General features: G+C 44.0%; 1 protein-coding gene across 2 annotated transcripts in view; it reads right to left on the bottom strand.

The window, feature by feature from the left end:
• Positions 1-3723: 3723 nt before the first annotated feature.
• The window catches only part of LOC112689280, a 142795-nt gene continuing 123012 nt past the window's right edge, over positions 3724-23506 (bottom strand). The window contains exons 4-10 of one of the 2 annotated variants that reach the window (XM_025562909.1): positions 18479-18551; positions 17832-17996; positions 12968-13166; positions 9636-9844; positions 8956-9064; positions 6241-6489; positions 3724-5084 (exon numbers count right to left, since the gene is read on the bottom strand). In XM_025562909.1, coding sequence (XP_025418694.1) covers positions 4969-5084; positions 6241-6489; positions 8956-9064; positions 9636-9844; positions 12968-13166; positions 17832-17996; positions 18479-18551 — 1120 coding nt within the window. In that variant the 3' untranslated portion in view covers positions 3724-4968. The remainder of the gene's footprint in view (positions 5085-6240; positions 6490-8955; positions 9065-9635; positions 9845-12967; positions 13167-17831; positions 17997-18478; positions 18552-23506) is intronic. The other variant, XM_025562910.1, reaches the window with a different exon arrangement.

Here is a 23506-nt window from a genome sequence, read left to right as displayed (position 1 = left end):
CAATTACGTACGCAAATCGCAACCCGTGTGGTCGTTTGGTTTTCTCTTGTCGTTATCGACGGAAATTAAGACAGTACGGATACCGCTTGTGAAAATGTCGACGACGGTTATAAACATATTTTTAATACATATTTAGTTAAATATTAAACATGAAAAAACATAGATTTCTGTGTACAATTAATAAATTAATATCAGGGGCGTATTTACGGGAGGACGAGAGGGCCTGGGCCCCCTCCGAAATTAAAAACACTATTGTTAAAGATTTTTATTTTTAACACGAATATGTCTTAATGCTGGGTGTTTCCGAAAATTTGTTGCGACAATGAGAATGTTGCTTATGCGATCATTTAAAATTTTATATTTATAAAATATGTTTATTCTTTTAAGAAAATATGTGGTGAATTTTGAGTGACTCTAATAAAAAATTTGTTTATTACAATGTAGTTTTTATACTTTTAAAATATAATAAATCATTAAAAAAAATTGAGTTTCTTATTTCTCTGTTGGTGTAAAGACAGTCGAGTTGTCTTATAGTGTTAAAGTAATTTTTTTCGTAATAGTGTGCTTCCTCCTTCCCTTCCACCCAAAAATCAAATACATAATCGGCCCCCTCCGAAATGAAAACCTATATACACCACTGATAAATATACATAAATGGGGCCCCGCAAAATTCTGCACCGGGCCCCGAAAACCGTCGGGCCGGCACCACCACCGTCGTCTACTTTCCCTCGCTCGCCATCTGGACAACTTGCGCATGATAAATCCAATGTTGAAACTCATATCCGTGTTGCACTTTGGTCCGTTGATTCGTTCGAATTCGTCTGCGCCCCCGTGCATACGACGATCGTATGCATTCGCGTAAAGTTTCATTTTGAAAACGATTCCACAGCCATGTTTTCCCCGGAGAGCTTATCATACTCGCAGAACATAGAATACACACTTTTCGACTGTTCGGAATTCAATTTTTTCATTTTTTTTTTTTTCTCGAATTGTGTACGTGGTGACGATATGATACGTACTGAAGTTTTTAGAAAACGAATTAAATATTGAAAAATATTGATAAACCGAGATAACTAATTTTACCAACGTCACACGGATGATACGTACTGAGAATAAAACTACTGGTATCTTTGATTCCGTTCGCAAAACTTCCACATCGTCGCGTATTCCAATCGCTATTCGTCCGTTTCATACCGTACTCAAACGCGATGACCAAGCCCCGAGTGTCGCGTATCCTTCGGTTCGCTCCTGGCTCGTCCTCTCTGCTTTTGGAAACCGGATTCGCCGTATAAAACACGTGCGCGCGCGTACCGACCGGCCGTACGGTGTAACGCGCACTCCGTACACCGTTCCGAGAACACGTTCGCTCCCGAGCCCCTCCTCCACCGGTCTCTCGCCTTTTTTACTAAAATATTTCTACTGCGCATTTTTTTCATTTTTCATTTTTCTTTTTTCACCGACGTGCGCTCGCTGGCATATCGTCGTCACGGCGTGTACGGGGATACGTCGATACGATCTCACGTGCTCGAAAGTGTTTACAGGGCGATCGGAATCGACGTGACACCGGTTCCGTCGTATCGCGCGCGCGAGATGCAAGAACGTTATAGTACGAGAAAGAAAATAAATTAAAAATATGATTTTTACGAAATTGTATAACATGAAATTCGTGCGCGCGTGTTCCGCGTTCGTCTGCGACTCCGAGAAAATCCCGTAAAGTATTTTACTGTATTTTTTAGGAGCAATTTTTCTTTCGGGCCTAGGAAATTCAAAATCGAATCGATACTCAGATGCTAGCCCATTATCTATAGTATGAGCAATGCATAATAGTACAATTGTCAAGAAAAATAACAACTGTCTAACAAGTTGATTAATTGAATTCCCGAATAAAATAAAACATAATATTTTAAATTTATAAACTTGGCAACGTAGCCTAAAAAAAAACGTTCGCAATCGTTCGGTTTTCGGCTAAAACAAAAAAAAAAAAATCATTGATAAGTGGCATTCGTTCGCAATCGTGTTATAAAAAAGATGTAACGTTCGCAATCGTATTGTACCCGCCACGAGGACCCTACTTGTCAGAACCTGCAGGGGCCTCCGGGACCCCACTGTTGGATTCTGTGATCATTTAAGTATCGCATACATGAATACATATAATTTATATGAATACAGTGGTTGACATATTATTACTATATTAAATTATGTATACATTGGGTCTTGTTTTTGACTATTTATAGCATTATAGCAAAACTTGGTTTGTTTTCCCAGGAAATTGCTTATCGACGACGTCGACAATCAATGTATCATTATATTATTCTATTCAGTGGTATAAGGTATTAAATATTTTCGAATATTATGTTTTTAGTACTATACTGTCTAGATAAAATGTGTTTGATAATATTTAAATATCATCACTACTAATCTGAAGGTTTAATAATATATCAATAATATACCTAAACTTTTTATTATATTATCAATTGTTTCTTGACCGAACCTAATGTTTGTAGCAGAAATCTTAATGTCCAATGAACTAGACTTTTCACATTTCGTGTTCTTTAGTAAAGTAATGCTGTGTGTGACTTCAAGTCAATCCATCATTGTAGAAATTCCTCTTTGTCTAATGACATGTATACCAATGATTTTGATCGTCGCAAAATCTAACAGAATTTTTGTAAATAATATCAACATTTGAAACATCGTTTCTCATTGAATATAGTGAATTTATTATTACCTGTTAATTATCATTGAATAATAAGTCTCAATGTTACCATTTAAATTTTAATGTTTTATGCTTTGAATAAAAAACATAAACTTGTGACGCTCGCAGGGCGGGCCACGGCCCATCTGCCCGCCAGGTGATGCCCGCCATTGTAACACATCGCACTCGGACGTAAAAAACACGTGGACCATCCTTACCGAGTCTCCAAACTTTCGCACCGAACAGGATTATTATAACGTAAAACGATGCGTCCGTTTATTGTAATGCGGTCGCGTGCACATAACTGTAGTACTATAAATATCTACGGCCGAACGTCAAGGACTCGAGGATCGAAAAGGATACGAAAGATAGGAATAAGGCATATAGGTATAAATAATTGTTTACAAATTTTTTTTTTTTTCGCATCGTATGTTATTATTATTATTATTATTAAAACAATATTCAGGTGCATGACGTACGAATTTCACATTGTACACATTACGCGTATACGTATGAAGAAAAAAAAAAATCATAATAATCACGTCGTGTAATGAAAAACGGATCACACGCACGCACATAATATCATGTATAAATTTATTCTACGGTTATAAAATACGCTTACACTAACAACACGTAATGTTAATTATCATATTTTAATATTAACTGGTATGATCTTATAAATACAATTATATATTGTCCACGTATGTATAAACGTATCGATCACATGTTGTCGTTGTTTGTACGGCGGACAACGCAGCAATGGTGCACCGCGTCGACATTCGTGCAAACGAACGTAACCGAATAAAAACGATAATAATATTATTAACGCGAAATCGTAATATAATAAAATAATATTAATAATAATTATAATGATAATAATATAATGTATACGTATTGGCGCTAAAATTAAGGTAAAAAAAAAAAAAAAAAGAGAGAGAGAGAGAGAGAGAGAGAAAGTCTATAATGATAATATGACGAATCGCGCGAGCTTAACGTAGTAATAATAATAGAAAAATAATACAACAAAATTACGTATATAAATTATTTTTATACAATAACATACAAGGATATTCATATGGTTTGTATAGAAATTAAACTAAACATCGTGTTACGTAAATTATTAAAATATTATATTTTTACGCGAAGAATGTTCGACCGATTTTACGTCTCCCTACACCGGTTGGTATTTATTATTTTCGTATATTTTTTTACGTATTATTATAAAAACCGTTCTGATTTGTATATTATTTATAAATACGTATGGTACACGCGCGTTCGGTTACGCACAAACAAATATGTACACAGTCGTGAACTTGTTTACAAACTCTTTCTTTTGCCGTTCGAACGCTATTTTTATTTATTTTTTTTCAATTTTTTTTTTTTTTCAGTTCATATTTATCGCACGAACAGTAACAATTATAACGATGATAATACAACTATTATTACTATTAAACTATCGCGTTGCATTCATCTATTTTTTGTTCGTCGTACGAGTCGTGAGTATGTAATATACAATTTACGTTTTAATAATAATAATAATAATAATAATAATAATAATAATAATACTATTTTATCTATGTACGAAACGCAACGAAACTCCGGACACAGCGTTTATATAGTGTACAGATAACTGTGCGAAGACGCGCGCCGGGTCGGTCTTCGGATTTTTAAAAGAATTATTGGTTTCCTTTTCTATTTTTTTTTCATACAAAAACGTTTTTCTAAGCCAAATGCTATTCGTTTTCTTCCCGTGGAGTGCGGGAGCGGCGCGGAGTTTCCATGCGTTTCGTATCCTGACTAACTAAGTAAAAAATAAAAATAATAATAATAATAATAATAATAAATCGCAAATACATACACAATATATAATATGTATTAAGAATTAGAATAAGAAAAAAAAATAGTAATAAAAAGCTCACGAAATCGAGTCTGAGCTTGTCGCGCGAGCAAGTGTGTGTATATATGTATAATGTAGCAATGTATATATATATATATATATATATATATATATATATATACATGTCCATCAGTCGAGAACAAAACGAAAGAACCTATAATATATTTAACTTTTGTTTAAAATTAATTTTTTTTTTACGCTTTTTGAATATATTTTCTTATTTTTAAATAACTATCGAGAAGTCGTCGTCGTTCCTCTTCGCGACATCCTCTGCGAATGTAGCTCATCGTATAATCTAACATATATATGAATATATAATAAAGATATTATACATAAATATATATATATAACGTGGAAAAGTTGCTGCTCGCGCGCTCTAGTCCCACTCGCCGACGTACATCGGAGTCCTGTGATTCGTGGGTATGTATCCTCGGGTGGGTATGGGCAGCCGTCCGTAGATGTGGTTGTACGGCGAATCGAACACTTCGGCGTCTGCGGAAAACGAGAGGGAGGGCAAAGAAAAGGGGACAAAATACGCGTTTAGTACACAATTATAAAACGGTTACGGTAAAACTAATAATGTATCGCAGTACGTCGAGTTAATAATCGCTTACGGAATCGTTTGGTCCGCGCTTTCGTCGCATACGTAACCCCGTTGTTTATCAAACTTTCAAGTGCAGAAACGGATAAAATACGATCGCTTCACGCGAGTGTGCCGAATCGTCGGTTATTTACGATTGTTGGTTTTCAACCCCGCAAAGCGTTTAACGATTACTTCCGAGCGACTAACCCAACCCCCCGGCTTGGGAGACAATGCCTTGGCGCGGCAGGCAGGATTTCGACTACAGCTGTAGGTTTCCGCCCGTGTCCCGGAGGACACGGTTGGCCATGATCGTCAAGCGAGTTTCTAAAACAGTGATCATCAACCCGAGATACCGTTGGATTCCGCACGTATCCGGTAAGCTTGGTCGTGCGGTAACCGTGCGGAAAGTCGAGAAAACAGTCGTCTGACGCGTACTTTTACTAGCGACGACCGTATCGTTTACGCTGCGTCGTCTGCCGCGAAACGGGTTTGTAAAAAAAAAAAAAAAGTTAGAAGAAAACGGGTTCGGAAGGACAAAATAATGTTGCGCAACATACACGCGCAGGTTTTTTGCGCGCAGCACAACCTTACCTCGGGCACAAAGACAGTTCTCGTGCAATCGATTCACTGTTTACGTGCGATGCGCGATCGAGTCACGAGAAAACGTAAAAGAGATTTGTACGAAAGTGAAACGCGAAACGCCGGGTCGATAAGCGCTTTCGACAGTCCCTGATGGGGCGATGCGTGTTGTCGTTGCCTTCGAATTCCGCGTCGTAAGGCACAGCCCGTGTTTCGTCGATCGGGACAAACGATGTTTGTTGAAACCGTGAGGGTTCTGAAAATGGAATCGATACCGAACGCCACGCGAGATCGATCGAATATTTTATTGCACATTTTATCGTCCTGAACGGTCTCCGCGCCGATACCGATCCCATCTACCCTTATCGTTTCGATACGCATCGACCGACGGAAAACGGGTAGTGCCTGCCGTGTTGAACGCAGTTCACTAACGTTCCGCGCGAAACAAATCTACAGGGACAACAGACGCGAGTACTGTGTGCTCACCCATTCCGCTGTCGAAGCTGCGCGTGTGCCACATGGCGGGCTGCGTGTGATGATGGTAGTGCATGTTGGTGGTGGCCAGGTGTCCGTTGGACAGGGCCATCGAGTTCTGCAGCTGGTACCGGGACGGCGGCACGGCTGTGCTCATTTTCGGGCCGACATGCACGTCCTTGCCCGCCTCCTTGGTCTTGCCGTTCGAGGTCTTGACGAAGTTCGGCACTCTGGCTCTCAGTCCGCAATAGTACGGGTCGTCTGGAAACGAACGCGAAATTACTATTACCGTGTACATGACCGCAACTATGAACAATAGTCCGCTGGACAACAATTATACAATCTATAGACACCCGGTAATGGTTTTCAACGTTTTATGAACCACTTTTATTTTTTATTTTACTCTCCCACTGCAATACGATCCGTTTAAAAAACTTATAAAAAAAAAAAAAAAACCATAAAACTATAACACCTATAAAATGTTAAACGAAATGCGTTTTATCCGTTTTGGTGAATTCTCGATAATCACTCGTGTCGAAAACCAAGTGTATATCGACGTTCCCCCTTCTCACACCGCAGTAGCGAACATAATTCGATTCGAGCGAAAATAACGCATAGCCACTCGCAGTACTCCAACTACGAAGATTTTTTTTTTTTTTGTTTTTTAACGCACTGTAATTGTGCGCCGGCAGTAGGTGCTCGTTAAAAATATTTAATGTTTACCGCCGCAGTAGGTACATACGTGCAGACGATGCCGTTTAGATATTATACGCGTGTACATGTATACAGTGAAAGTACATTTGGCAGCCGGTTTTGCCTGTTTCAGCCTTTCACTTGTTGCAGTTTTATTTAATTTCAATTTTTTTTTCCACCGCTCATTAACATCCGCACGGCAACACATGCGAACCGGTAATTCGGACGAGAATCGCGCGTGTTGTTTCATACTGTTATGTTATAGCATAGCGCGTTACTTCCATAAGATTCGCGTTTCCGTTATCATAACTATTTGTAGCTGGTGTGTTACGAACATTGTTTTACCAAGCAGTTGTTATATCTGAAAATCACGTCTGCAAAGGAATGCCGACGTACACCCGACGAGTACGATCCACCGGAGTCCGTTATCAAAAGTCCAGGGGGACATGAGTGATCTACGCCTATCTGCCTCTCGGCGATCGTTATCGATAGGTAGTTAGTATCTATTCGTCCCCCCCCCTCGTCAGTGACGGTGCTAGAGTTCGCGAGGCCATATAAATGGCAAAATAAATGTTATATTAATAAAATATTTTAAGTTCAGTTAAATCAGAACCGTGAGGCCTTAATTATAATTTAAGGCGCGGGGCCCTGGGCAACTGCCCCTATTGCCCACCCCCTCGCGTCGTTCCTGCTCCTCCCCCGTTGTAAAGTTTTATCCACGAGAGACAAAATTAGCTATAATACTGTACAATATTGTAATAGTATAATCGATACGGAAAATCCCAGAGAGGACATATACTTGCTCCCCTCCCAATGGACGCCTTTGTTGTGAAGAGTTGAATTTTAAAATTAACACGGAATTTGAGTTCAGCGTTTCAAAAATCTTTTAACTGATATTCGTTACATGAAATGCATACGTAACAAATTAAAAATGGAACAAATCACGTCGGTAAAATTAGATTTCAGACCACCTTGTAAGTGTTTTACAGATTATTTTCTTTCGAAAATTTTGATAATATTACCGTACGTAATCTCGGCGAAACGGAATTATACCGGGAACGTATACCGGTTAGTACCTACAGTGAGTCTTGGTGCAATAAAAAGAAAACGAAAACTGTAGCAGGTGAACGAAAACGATCAATATTACTGTCGATAACTGCAGCACCAAGACGGGTACGAGTGTTACGTGCAGTACGGTTCTTCCTTCGAAATATCATCACGACCTTGCAAGGAGGCGGTTAGATTTCCACGACAATGTTTGTATTTAAATTCTCAACACGGCCTTTCGTACCGGATGGTTTACGCAGAAAATAATGAATATCAATATTACGTTATAATGTAGAACAGAGTGTATACGAGCGTGTTTACGAGCACAACGTGCGCTACAAATACGCGGCCAAATAAGTTGGCCGCGGGTCATGTATTATATTACTGTCGTTATTATTTTTGTTATTATTATTATGGCCATCGTAAACCCGGAGAAACGTGTTTTCTAATATTTATTTTCACGGCAAACGGATTTCGCTGTCGGATCATCGCGCGGCCGACGATACACATTTGATGATAAAATTATACGACGTGCGGCGCGAACGATTATCGCAATGTTATTATGTTATTATTAGCCGTCCGTGCATAATACTCGTGTATTACGAACCGCAGCGATAGGTATATCATAATAATATGCTGTCGAGATTGACGGCATTGCGAAACTTTGAACGCTGCTGCTGATCCAGCTGAAGCCCCTGCACGCGAATGTGCAACATTGTAATGCAAGTAGTCTATCTACACGTAATAATAATTGTAGTACCGAAGTCGCACCTCCGCCGTACGGATTATGCGTTCTTGTGCAATTGGCCGAATATTAGCACCGTTGCGCGAGCAACGATCGGTATCTGTCGGCTATGGAATCCGGTCGGAGGATTTTGCGTACGGGTACCGCCGTCGTCATTAATATTAATTAATTAATTAATATTAATATTAATTATTAACTTACGGATCTATCCGATTCTAGAGCAAAAGATAAATAATATTCACCGTATTTCTTATTGTTGTCCTTGACTTTGTCCTTTCCCCTGGACGAGGTAAACTGTTTCATGGTGCCGGCCAATCTGTTTTCTTCTTCTTCGATGTCATCGTAGTCCGGCTGCGATCATAGAAAAATAAAAAAAATTAGAAAAACCGTCCGACAAGCGTTTTCCGTAACATCGTCGTTTAAAACATATACATATACGAGTATATATACGAGATATAAAGATGTTTATTGTATGCAGCCTTAAAGTACCTACAAAGAAAACCGGTAGACAGAAAATACTTAAAATACATAATTGATTTTGGGTATACAACAATACGAGCGGATGAGAACTGTTGAAGCTTTTAGGTACCTGTTAACCATTGTTTATACCAAAAACCGTGGGATTGATATGAGTACTAGCACGTAGTACGGAGGGATTTCAGTTCCTTGGCGTGTAATCCAACCCATTCCTGAGCCCTCCCAAGTTCTCTTTCGATATTCAACATACCAACATTTATCTCCGAGTCGTTACACTGAGAATCTATGTACGAATATAAGCTCTGTACAAACAGGTGTTTCAGCATAAGAGCGTACAAGCGCATTGGAATGCATTACGTTCGCGAACTGAACAACTACACACGACGAGTCGATTGAGCATTAACGCGGAAGACGTGATGATTGTTTTCAATCGAAACCCACGTACCTTGGGTATGTCGTGCGGGTACGGGTTGGAAGGGTCCCTGGGCGGCAGTTTCGGCGGCTTGTCGCCTCGGCGCGCCGCGGTCTGCATCATCAGCTGTTCCCTGGTCGCGGCCACCATGTTGGCGCCCGCTATGCTGTACGGGTCCTCGTCCGGGATCGGGATCCTGGGCCGGTTCTTGATGTCCACCGTGGTGCGCTTCACTGCGTACACAACAAACACGCACGACGACGGAGATTAAAGAAAGGCGAAGAACGCAAAATGAACACTTAAATACTTAAAGACGGAGATACGGATAGAGAGGAAAAATAGTAGAAAAAGAGCTGAATAACGGAGAGAAAAAAAATCGGAAAACCACATAATGGCGTGTAAAAAAACCACCGCGTCGTCGCCGAACGGAGCTGCGGTGAGCGAGATCGGCACCGGTCTCACACGCGAAGGCGGCGACGGAGCCGTGTGGCTGATTAGTGTCCGGTTTGACGCGACCGTTTTGAACCATAAACCGATGGAAATCGATACCGAGTTCAAAATATATGTACATACATTTTCGTGCCACTCACCGGACCGGAGCGCAGGTCGTCCCTTTTTAAGAGTGTTTTAACAGCGAGTCCGCATTCCCCATAGCCGTCTGCTCCCCGACCCGATTTATAAGTACCTCACCGACGGCCGAGAACGTAATATGTGTTCTCGCGTCGTCTCTCTCTCCCACTCTCTTTCTCTCTCTCTCTCTCTTGTGTCTGGGGAAAAAAAGTCATGACCGCGATACTCATCACCGGATAACGGTTGTGTACGTTGTGCTGGTACCGTCGCCGGCAACCTGCGAAACGGATTAATCGCGGGCGAGCTGCTCCCGGGCCAATTATAAGTTCACCCGCGCTACGGGACCCTCTCGTCGGTAAGAACTGTGACGAGATATCGTGGCGACGGACACGACGACGACCATTGCGGTGTAACGGACAGCGTAACGGGCTCCCGGGACCACCCACGGCGGGGACGGTCGCGCAACAATATCATCGACTAGCAGACATTTTTTTCCCGGCCGCGATCGATTTCCGTCTTCGCGTACGGATGACGTTCGTACACGATCTCGTACACGTAATATTCGACGTCCTCGAAGGATGCACGGCCGTACGCGCACACGTTACCGTTATTACACGTCAGATCCGTCGAACAGTGAACGATAAACGGAACGCACGCCCGCGCGATAAAATATTTGACGATCGACGTGATCCGATGCAGGAGTATCACACGACTCGCGAACCGGCCCGTTATTGAACCGGACGTTACGGGGAATATTCTCGATGCGCGTTGGACGGCGATTTATGTTGTCCGCCGACGGTTCGTTAATCTAACGAGCACAACGCGTGCAACCGTTTTATTACCGTCGAAAACCTTAACGATCCGAAACGCGTTCCCGCGGACTCTACGAGATTTACAAGTTTTATTTTTGTTTTTTTTTTTTCTTTCGTTTTCAACTCCCTTGAGATCTAGTCCACCGTGTACATTTTATCGTAACAAGTCGAATAGACGGAAGAAAAAATAACGATGCGTTTTTCGAGTCACTGAGCCGCCCGCGGGGTCACGAGTTTTTCGATTGAGCACTGAAGGGACACCACAACGTACGGTTATTCGACAACGTTTCCGAGGAGCATATTGTTATCCATGATACGTGGGCCGAAGTATCCGGTTACGTGCTACGACGTCGGACTACAGTAAAAACCCACACGCGGCCGCGGCGGTCGAAGCAAATATTATCTCATACGAGGGCGCACGTTCAATAACAACAAACGCGATTGTTAATATCATTATAATGAACACGTATCGTTATTGTTATTGTAGTTTCCGCGAGTGGTGGAAGTGCGAAAAAAAAGTGGATCAGAAATTTCACCGATTTCAAAGTTGTAGGGTAGCAAAAACATAAAACGACGTCTATTTAAGAACAACCGGGAGGAATTGTTTTTTGATCTTCTTTTAAGCGTACATCGATGTCAATCATTAAGGTTTCTCGGATCATACGAATTTGTGCATAAATAATTGTAGTGTCATCGACGACCCGTGTTCTTCGCATGAAATTAGAAACGATTCACAGCAAATGCTGTACGGATGTCTTGACGGGGTCCGCGCGTGCAGCTGCGGACGGATCTGGTTAAATATCGTGAAATATCGACAATCGCGGACATTGGCGTCACTAAGGGGTATCGAGCGGTATCTCTGATACACTAAAAAATGTTGTGGGGGTATCAAGGGTATCTTTTGTTACACCAAAAAAAGTTATACATTTTAATAATATATTCAAAGTTTATTATTCAAGTGTGTACGAACATAAACCATCTATTATTCTGATTGTATCCAAAATAGTTATGTTTTGTGATAAATCCAATACGAACAATAAGTCAGTGTGTACACTACACATCATACCAAGATTTACGAAGAAGAGTTAGCCAGTTAAGTAAGCCAGTTAAGCCGGCAAGGCAGTTATCCTCATGTTATTAACCTTTAAAATGTAGTTTTTAACTTTCTAAAAATAAACTTTGCTACCCCAAAATTTGGACTTAAGTGACGCCTACGATCGCAGGATTCGGGCGGTTCTCGCGGTCAGCCGTCGCGCTATCGACAACGAACGGGTACGAATACGCGTCGTACGAATCGCGCCGGGGTTCAGTGACCCGAATCGTACACATTGTGCACAGGACCGCGGACGGACAATAATTGTGTTCGGCCACCTCGATGGGAACTCGGGCCTCCGGGGTCCGGGCGCTAATCAAATCGCGGTCCTGTGACCAATCGCGTAAGAAATCAGGAGACCCCTTCGCGCATTGTTCGCGACTGTCCGCGGGCGCACATGTCTCTCTCACGGCTCACTCGCGCGCGTATCATTACAATTGTCCGTTTGGCACGTAATTCAGTCTGTACTTTGTGCGTGTGTGTGTGTGTGTGTGTGTGTGTGTATGTATTTGTGTAAACGCGTGGCACCCAATTGTCGATCAGAAAACGTTCGCATTCTCGTTCGCATCCTCAAAATCATCCGATTCGAAATCGGAGCGACGGAAATCCGTCGAAAATATCTTGCGTTCACCGTTTACCAAAAATCGCCAAACTTCCGGCAGCCGAGCGACGTTCCGGTTTCGACCGCATACAACCGCGCGGTACGATTGGTCACGAGTAATGGCTACGAAGTGGTGATGGAGGAATCGGAAGACCGAGCGCATACGACGCGACACGCGGCTCTGGGCGAAAACGGAAAACCAAAAGTGATTCGGTTCCACGTGTGCGCCACATACGGAGGGAACCACGGGAACAAGGGAGAAAATCGGTACCGAGAAATGCGCTCTTACTTGGTGGCAATTTTGACTTGAGCATATCCATGGCCACGACGTTAATGATTAACACCCATATGGGGCTGTCCAACATGTCCGGTTCGTTCTTGACGAAGCTGATGGCACTTAAACACTGACACTCCAAACGCCTGCGGTCCGGGTACGCTCTGCGCAGTTCTCTGGACACGTTCTGTTGGAATTTTTTCATGTCGAACAACTGAAAAACGGACGAAAAATTAATCGATATCGAAACCCCGGTGAAAACGTGCGCGCGCGTGACTCAAACCAGCGGATCCGACGAACGGACCTAAAGTGCGGGCTGAGGATTAGGTTCGTATCGCATGCACCGGATAAAATCGATAGGGTGTAACACACGTGTAGCTCATGGAAGTCGGTCCCGAAAGTCCTTTTGTGTACGCGTCACACGGATAACAGCGGGACGGTAGGACAAAGACCACCGCCAGGGGCGAAAGCAGGAAAACATTGCTGGGACGCTTAGAAAATGTGTGAAAAGATAACAAACAGCATGTTCTATAACTCATTATGTGTAAGTATTTACTGATTTTATTCGCGAGTCTCATGGAAAACTTCGAAATATTCGATTTGTAGGTTATTGTATTATATACGTTATCTTCTAAATTTTTATAACTAACACGTGATTACATGAGGGACATTGGTCTCGGTCGATCACGTGGAATCCGACCGAGGGACGTTCTCCGAAGCTATGTAACGTGGTCGAGGTGAGTAGGTTGGATTTAAGATGCCCAGGGAGAATCGGGTTGTGTTTCCACAGGTGCAAACGTATATCAAGACCTTAACGAAATGACTTCAATCAGCAATTATACAATCTAATATGTTGACAAGGAACGCACACAGATCACCGCCGTCTCTTCGGTATTACCAATGGCATAGTTACGGGGAGTGTAAGGGGTTTTACCCCCCCCCCTCGATTTTATTTCTTAATGATATTTTCCATTTTATTTTAATGATACCATTTTAAGTGTAATATTATTATATTAAGATTTACTAAGAATATTATTAATCGACGCTTAAACACCCCCTCCCCCAGAAAAAATTGTATCCACGCCGTTGAGTATTACGATTCCGGTATTCGTGTAGTTAAACAATACAATACGGTAGTGGCGCCGACGCTTGCGCGTTCCTACCGACGTGTACGCAAGTGTTGACTCGGCACAAGACGATCGCGACGAATGCGAGTTCCAACGGACACCTTCGCGCAATAGGAATGCGTTTACCGATCGAAAACAATTGTCACCGGCAAGCTAGAGGTGGTCGAACTAATTACCGGGGCATCGGGAATTACCATTCAATGAACTCGAGACGAGATGCACGTCTTCCGGGGGGGGGGGGGGGGGGGGGAACAACAACGACGAGATGATGACAATAATAGGATCGGAAAGACAGAGAGAGAAAAAAATCGAACGGGCATTGTTCTGCAGTTTCTTCCCAACTCGGTCCGTGTCTTTTTTGACCTTCGCGAAAAAGCTTATCTCCATTGGAAACGACGGATAGGAAAAAAAAAATAAACAAAAAAATGTATCGGTCTGTCAAACCATAACTCTCTAATTACGTTTTGTTCGGTTCGTAAGCCATATAATTCACACACTCGGTAGAAAAAAAAAAAAAAAACTGTCCTGACAATGATGATGATGACCACCTGACTTTATCGATTTTTTTTTCGCTTTCCATAAGTACGTTAATGGACTCTCGAGGATATACGCGTAATCGTTGTTTTTCAATGAATAATAATGCATTACATTATATTGTTTGCGTTTGTGCGCGCAGAACCAATAACGCGGAAAGATGGTTTTTTTTTTTCCAAATCTGATGGCGTGTGACTGTATATATATATACGCGTACGGGGAAAACAAAACAAAATAAAAATAAGCTATGATCAACCATCGAATACACGAACGACGTAGAAAAATTAATGATTTAAAACCGGAAAATACGCGAAAGCTCTTGTTCTATAGTTGTTAAGAACGCGCTCCGAACATAACATCCGATCGGTTTGTTCGGATTTGCATAACATTCATACAGCGATAATTTTAACATTGAACATTGGACGCATTTGTCATCGGTACAAGGATTATTCGGTATTATTAAAAGTCATACTGAACACATTACACGTTTTACAAGAGCTGTGGGTATGATTGTACGTATGTTAATGAAAATCCTTGGTAAGACACTGTGTGTGCACAACGTTCTATTGTTTATTATTATCGGAACAACTGTTGCGGGTACGGTTTCCGTTTGATGAAACTATTTGCCCGAAGCTCACATCCGAACGCGTTTCACCGATATCGTTTCGTATCCGTGCACAGCAGATAGCTTATTACAATAAATATACTACGTGTACACGTAAGTTCGAACGGGACCTCAATCGAATTCGATGAGGTCTGGAAGAGAGAATCGGCTACAGCATGATTCGTAAACGACCGACAACGGTACACACTGGTTCAAATTTATCACTATTTATCTCCGTCACGAATTTGAGTGTTATATTTTTGTGTCGACTCGAAACCACCCGGGACGGTCGAATCCGATGCCAGGGTATTGAACGTAGTACGACGGAAACAATGAGATTTCCGAACGGAGAACGTGTTAGTCGGCCGGTCGCAAGCAACAGCACCACGCAATAATGATGAGCTTCGAGTGCGCTAAACATTATAGCGCTATCATTTAGTTTTTTGTTCTTACAAGCAATATTTCTTACATTCCATATTGTGTGATATGTAGGTCCACTGAGGTCCACTAAGTAATAACGGTTAAACTTGACTAAAACAATATTTTCGAGCGACAGAATAGTAGTGCCACCTGACAAGGCTTATTTTTAATTAATTATTACCAACGGGTAATTGTTTTTTTTTTTTTTTTTTTTTGTATGTATCAAGCTAGTCCCTAGGCTGTATTAACTTTTATTTTTTTTATTTTCTCGGTATGGAAATGTAGTTACGGAAATAATTCGATGTAATGGAACATGGTCAGATCGTTATGGGTTGATAGTTTTAGATCCCTGCGAAGATTTTTGTTGCTTGCCAACGGACAGAGGTTATTGAGGACATATTGATTGAAAGGGTTTTGTAGGGTTTTGGTGGTCGGCACGTAAAAGTTAAACGCGTGATTAACATCGTCGGACTTGCGAGTTTTGAAATACGTCTCAAAATCCAAGTATACGCGCTGCAAAAACAAGCGAATCATTACGTGCCGCGATCACGCGTCGTTTCAGTACATGCATGTACGTTAGGACGGCGCGCGCTCGCATATTGAGTACGCTATAGTAGCGCAATGCACGTCGATCCAAACAAACGAGCGCATTACAATCCCCTCGTAGAGAGATAGCATAACGTTCGAAGAGAGAGGTTTATTTTAATTTGAACGATTCGCGGGCGCGGTCGGACGCATGTGGGGGAAGGAGCGTGGTTTTTATAGAAGACGACGAGTTAGCGCTTGTATATGATTATGCATACGTACACGACGACGGTGGAGACGTACAAGTCGGAACGCTGTCTATCCGGGCCGGTAGGGGTGCAGAAGCTACGAAGGGGGAGGAAGTGACCCGCACGTTGTTTCGTTTTGTCCCGCGGTCGACCGGACGTACAACAGCCGGGTCAACCGTAGCTGCTGGCGAGGACCATCAGCGGTCGACTATCTTAATGTGCACACACGCAGCCTCTCGTCACCCCGCCGGCGCACGACCTCCTCGCCACATGACCGACTTTGTGTTGCCACTGCGCGCGCGCGCGCCTACCGACCATAAATAATAACAATAACACAAACGCGGTAAATGGTAAAGCGTCTCGTGGCTGCGGTAGCGGTGGTAGTACCCCTCGACCGTATATTGACATGCGTGCAATGGAGTTTTTATTGTTTTAAAATTTTTTTTTTTTTTTTACGAACCGGTTGCACGATGTTTCACCGCCGCCGTCGATTCGTAACAATGTTAATCGTATATTGATGCATAAAATGCTGCACGGTGCAACATCGCGTCTGGTAACTGCCCTGGGAAACTTTTTCTCCTCCCGTCGAATGCACACAATAAACAGTGTATTCAGATCATCTGTTTGACATCTCATTGTCTTTATGTGCCTCCGGACGACAATAATCGGAACTATAACGTATGTTATGTTACGATAAGTCGCTTATGCCCACTCGACGGGTCCCTTTTGCCCCGACCTAACGGCGAGGCGCATTACGACTGCGCGCGTCTTATAAACCCGCTAACGTCCGAGAACGTCATCGGTTCGTCACGTCCACGAGCAATATTCCGCGCGGGTGATCGGAGATACTATAAGCCTTCATAGCCGCCGCCTCCGAGTTGCACACTTACGCTCCCCCCAGTGGCGTATTTAGACTTACTTCTAGGGGGGGGGGGTCTCAATTTTCTTTTTTTAATTCGGGCTCAAAATGTTCAAGTAAAATTGTTGATAATCATTTTAAATCAGACGAATCGTTAATAATTGTGGTTTTTTTTTTTCATTCTAATTCCGGATCCATTTGGAATCGACTTTTGTGTAGTTCTTTTTTAACACCTGTCTGTATTTTGAAAGTTGCACTTGTGTTTTATTTGATTTTTCACTAAGTATGTGCCCGACCAAAAGCCTAATTCAATATTCACTGTCACGCGTGATTTGATTTTGTTATAAATTGATCCACATAAAAAAATTTTAAATGTGTATCTCACGTATAATAGAATCCTTAAATACGGTTTCAGGGGGAGCGATCACCTCCATCACACCCGCTTAAAATACGACCCTGGATCCTCCTTTCCTATCCGAACTCGTTGCGCAGAGATCGTCGCATATCGCGGTTACGCGCTCGTGTTATATAGTTATCGTAGTTTCGATTTTTCTATGTTTACCTTAACCGGTTTATCGTTCTCCAGACAGTAGTTGGGTAATTTGAGCACGTCCGCCCCGATGCTGGTCTCTTCTCCGGAATTCGCTATGCTTTTTACGTAGACGTTTTTCCCGGACAGCCTTTTCACGAGAATGTTCCCTTGATCGTCCATTTTCACTTTGACGCCCTGCGAAGACACGACGCAAACACGGTTAACAATATTCGTATTACGTATATTTTTTTTTGATTTTTTTTTTACGTGCATTAAAAAGACAATCTGTGAAATGTACACGACAAGTAGTTTTGATATTAACGAGGACACGAGTAGGAACAGGTCAATAGACCCCACACAAGTCATCGTTATCGTTTATTTTTGTATTGTAATTTTGACAGTTTTTTTTTCTTTTCGCAACATTTATACGTGAACTTTTGTACGTTTCAAATGCGCTCACCCGGGTCTTATTATGTATACCCGTTGTTTATCACATTAGAACACTACATAATATTTGTACGCATTTGATGCTGCGGTCAGAATTTTAGCTCCTCCTTCCTCACATGTTATTGAGTACATCTCGTTCATGTACACGTCAATTTATATATTAAATAATTATGATTTGTATATAAAATATAATACTGGTTGATTTTCTTTTTTTTTTTATTTCTACTCACAAGGCCCACTTGTTTTTTCACTTCTTCGGTCTTTGGGTCCCGCATCGGATTGTCAAAGCCGTTCACGCCAATCCTGAAACAACAAGTCGATAGAATGTAGCACTTCTGGTTTTATACACGTAACGTATAGTATACACATAATGTAATAATTCACAATGCTCTTTTTGGCATCGTAATTTGTACACACGCGCCGGCATACGTATAATATATACATAAAACTACATCGGTATAATTTCGGGTGGACTTGTATGACATCAAAACCGTAAAAAAAAAAAAAAAAAAAAAAAACCCCAAAAAATAATAACGCGGATAAACTATTTGAATATATAATACGTTATGTGCACCGTGCAGTACGGCGCGCCCGCTAATGTATTCAAGCACATCTTTTCGCGACGTACATGTAAATCATTACGAAAATTATACATGCACGTGTTAGAAGAAAAGAAACGACGCGAATCCAATCGATTTCGTACACCAATACACCGGAATGAGATTATCCGTGTTCCGGTAAAATTACGATCTACGCGTATTACGTTGTGCACACACGGCGCGCGCGCACTCGCGTATTACAAGTTTGTGATGTACACACGGTCGGATGCGTCATTATTTTCTTAGCGCGGCATGAACGCAATAAAATGTCGTACGCGCAACTTATACGAAACCCGACGAAACCTTGACGAAGATAATGCGGACTGTACGGCCGCGAACTGTTATCGATCGCGAGAAATCCAACTTCGCAACACAATGCGTCCCTCCGCGGCTCTGGTGCCGTTGGTGGCGGACGAGACACGAGTATTTATCACGAACGCGTGTCATGAACGCCGCGGCATGAAAACGCGTCGCGATCCGTACGGAATCGAAAACGTGATCGAAGCGAATCGCCACGAGGCTCCGCGGCGATCTTCTCTTTTTCTAATAATTCTTTTCGTTTTCATCCCCCCGCGGGAACCGTATTCGAAAACTTTTCGAAAAACGGTACGGCGCACGCGCTCGGGACACCAATGCCGTCGGAAGAGAATGAATTCGCACCGATGCACACGCGCGCGCGTTTAGCTGCGGCGATCGGTTGCCGTGTGCGACAATCGCGTCGCGTACGATTTGTCGCCGGCCCACGCGCGAAAGCAGCTGAAACGCGCATTGTGTCGTTCATTGCGGTCGACACCCGCGACCGTTGAAATACGGTCTTGGAACGGAGCGACGCGTCCGATTATAACATTTCTCTTTCGGCCGACGACAACGAATCGCGTACGTCCTATCACGTATCGGTATTGTACGGCACGCGTGACGTCGATACACGAGTCCGCCAAAGGTTGCGCAACGGACGAGTATCGAAAAATATCGTCCACCGAAACGAGCCGAGAACGAATCGCGTTACGCGACGTGTTGTACGCCGTCAACTCCGGTACACCCACCGCGTCCCGGGGATGACGAAACCTGTGACGACGGAAAACGTATAATCGAGTTGTTTCATCTCGCGTGTGTCCGTCCGTGTTACTGGATTACGTGCACAGCGAACGGTCGTCGCAATACTCGAGACAGAACCGAATAATAATAACGAGATCTTAATTACGCGTACAACGTAATTGTGTATTATATTGTTCGTGTGAATATTTATGTTTCGAGCGGGATTATGTAGACGAGTGGAATTATTTACGTAATGACGCGCGGAGTACACAATACACCGCGGTGTAGATGGAGAACCGTCGGGCTCGTTTTTGTCGACACCACGTATACTATCACGATAACCGTACGGTGGTGTGTTGATTTGCATTGGCGACGGGTAACAACGCTTTAAGGACCGTGGCCGGCGAACGGGGCCGGATGCATTTATCGAACGGCCGGGAGAGACGGTCGCGCGGCAGGAGGACACCGTACCACGAGGATGCCAGGACGCGTTCATCGTTCCCGAGCCGTAAACCACACGCCCCCGGTGCTCGTTTCGGTCGTTTCGATTTGTTTTTCTCGCGGTAACCCGGTTTCGAAGAACATAAGCGTTTTCACGCCCGCGTAACGTTTCTCGCGTTACCGTTTCTTATCGCGGGCGCGACGCGGCGGATCTTCTTGTACGACGACCGTCGAAACGTTTCACGGGCGGCGCCGCCCGGCGGAGGCGAAACGGTGGCGGAACGCGTCGCGCCTCCGTTCGCGATATTTCCCAACGGTAGCGGCGGATCGCGCGTCGGCGGATTTCCATAACGTAATCGCCGTTGAGCAACGGGCCGTGCGACGGGACACCGATGCCAACTCTTCGGGTTCTCGTTGTTAATAACCGTTGCTATTAGTGTTTTGTTGGCATTTTTTTGTTTTTAATTGTTTTAATTTTTCGTATCACGAACGGACGCGCGCACACGACCGATATAGCGCACGTCGTTCGTGTGCGCTAACGTATACATATATATATATATATATATATATTAATAATTTAATACGTATAATTATTATGCACACTCATACACTAATATCTAGAACAACAAGGACGCGCGCGCGCGCACCGTCGTCGTATTGTGCAACACTGACCCAGTCTACACGCGCGCGTCCAACGCTTTCACCGGGCGCACGTAGGGGTACCCCCACCCACACCCCCCCACGAGACAGCTGTAGTGGTGTACCGCGGTACACCCATTGTTCGCCGTTCTTATGCGGCCGCAATAAACGCGACGAACGCGGGTCGGATTCGGTTGCAAATTGTAACCGTGATGCGTGCACCACGTAGTGCAACGGTAACAATAATATTTCGTGATGGCGCGACGACGGGGCGTTCGAATCGGTAAAAGTAAAGGTACCGTAGCGCGCGTGCCGTTGCTCGTCACCGTCGAGGACGTTGGCCACGGGTTTTGAAAAACGCATGCGACGCGTCGACGGAACGCGCTCGGGCAGACGACCGCCGAGTGCCCCGCAGACCCGGTAGATCGGTTCGGTGAACCGAACGTCCGATGAACGCGTCCGTAAGGCTGTTGGCGGTTGGTCACGTTCAGACCGAAAGTGCGAAACGGACGAAGGACGTACGGATCTCGCGAAAGGATTCCGCCGGACACGATCAGCCTCTTCGGCGCGCGCGCGCGCGATTTCTCATCCCGACCGGACGTTCGCGCCGGATGCGTATTGATCACCGGTCATCGAAGTTCGACGTCAAGTCGTCCGCCGATCGGTGCCCGCCAAAAGTCGAACGCGTAATCGGTGCCGCTCGATCGAGTCCCGTGACGAATTCGACCGGTAAAACGATCGTTTTCCAAAACAAACGTGTGCGCGACAGCGCATTGTCGTCACCGCGCACGCGAACGGACACCGTTTGATTATAATCAATTAGCCGATTCGACGTACGGGCGCGCGCGCTCGCAACGATCACAACGGTTCGCCGCTTATGGTACATTACGCGTCTCGTACGGGCGCCCACCGTCGTTGCGCAACGCCGTTTTATAACGTCACGCCGCTGTTGATCCGTGTTTCGCGTACTCTCGTTTTCCGATCTCATCGCGCGCTCCAATAGATCGGACGCCCACCGCACCGTTGCCGCGGATTGCATCCCGGTGAACAATAATCGTCGTACGCGTCGTACCGTCGGCTGGGCGCTACGTAACGATACGCGAGTGTAACACTCGTAAAAGTTAATCGATAATCGATGCGCGTCCGTTACGTGAACATTGAACGCGCGCGAACGGTCACGAAGACACCGCTAACGCGTTCGCGGTTGTCACGTCGCGAATACCCATCGTGGTACCGGCGAAAACGGCCAAAAACGCCTACGGCCATGGTGCGCGGATTTCGAAACGGCCGTTGCGCGTTCGCTGCTGCTTCGAGTGCGGGACAACGGTCAGCGATCACAGATAGTATTGTAAGCGAGCGACAAGATTCCAGACGAAAAGCAAGTGGGACGGTGTAAAGAAAAAAAACATTTGTCGACGACGAAATCGACGGAATGGCGTGCGTCTTGCAGTCGGTCAGTCGTACACGAGTAACACACGGTGTAGCGCGCGCGCCTGCCGCTGAGGTTGCACAATTATCGTATTGAATAGGTACGCGCGCAATGTCCAAGAACCCGCGAAACACGCATTACCGCGGATTGAAGATTAATAAAAAAGAACAATGGGAAAGCGAACGGATCACTACAAGCTCTACAACGAAACGTTTCTTAAAAAGAGCGGTCGCACACGATGGCGTATAACGGTTACGCGTTGCGTTACCACCAGCAGCGGACTACACGACATCGTCGTCGTTGTTGTTGTTGTTGTTGTTTTGCGTACGCAAAAAGTGGTTTAGAATGAAAAAAAAATTAACAAGCACGCACACACAACGGAACCGAGGATAATAGACCAACGGCAACGGGGTAATAGCAACAATTGATGACGTGAACCCTTGAGCCTAATGCCCTTGGCGCGCGCGATAAACCCCGGTTCGATGCGGGGTTATGAAAATGTTACGGGGGTCGGTTTCGCGCGTTCGTTTTACTCGTCCGGATTTCGTGCCGCGTAAAAAAAAAACTCCTGAGAAACGCGTAACGCGCGTCGATTCGGGTGACGATTGCAGGACGTCCGCTCCTTAACTCGACCGTTGCTCGCGAAATCGCAGAAGACGATCAGCGGCGGTCGAGACGAGCATTAAGGAGACATTCCGATCGCATATGATTACCGTGAGACGTCGTCCACTACCATCTATTCGATTGCTACTTCATCACGTACAAGAGAACGACCCGTTCGTCCTATCCCCCCCCCGCGCTCCGATACGTCACGACTGATTCGCAGGAAACACGTTGCACTGCGGTCTTAGAAGTCACCCCCGCGCGACAATCGTCGCGGTTGTCAAGGTATCTGAAAAGCTATTCTGATCCTTGGTTTGAAAAAAACTCAAGACCAATATCATTCGATTCGAATTTTCATCCCTTGACGGATTGATTTTTTTTTTATATTTCGAACGAAAAAACGTAATTCATTGCATTATTCTCGTACATATTCGTTATTGTATATCGTTACGAATAAAATCTGTGTACACATTTTACGCCTTGTTTGTCGATTTTTTTTTCCCAATTTATTG

Source organism: Sipha flava, unplaced genomic scaffold (genome assembly GCF_003268045.1).
Source record: "Sipha flava isolate LNK unplaced genomic scaffold, YSA_version1 43_pilon_pilon, whole genome shotgun sequence".
NCBI classification, from domain to species: Eukaryota; Metazoa; Arthropoda; class Insecta; order Hemiptera; family Aphididae; genus Sipha; species Sipha flava.
This window is presented reverse-complemented; position numbering and strand designations above follow the sequence as displayed.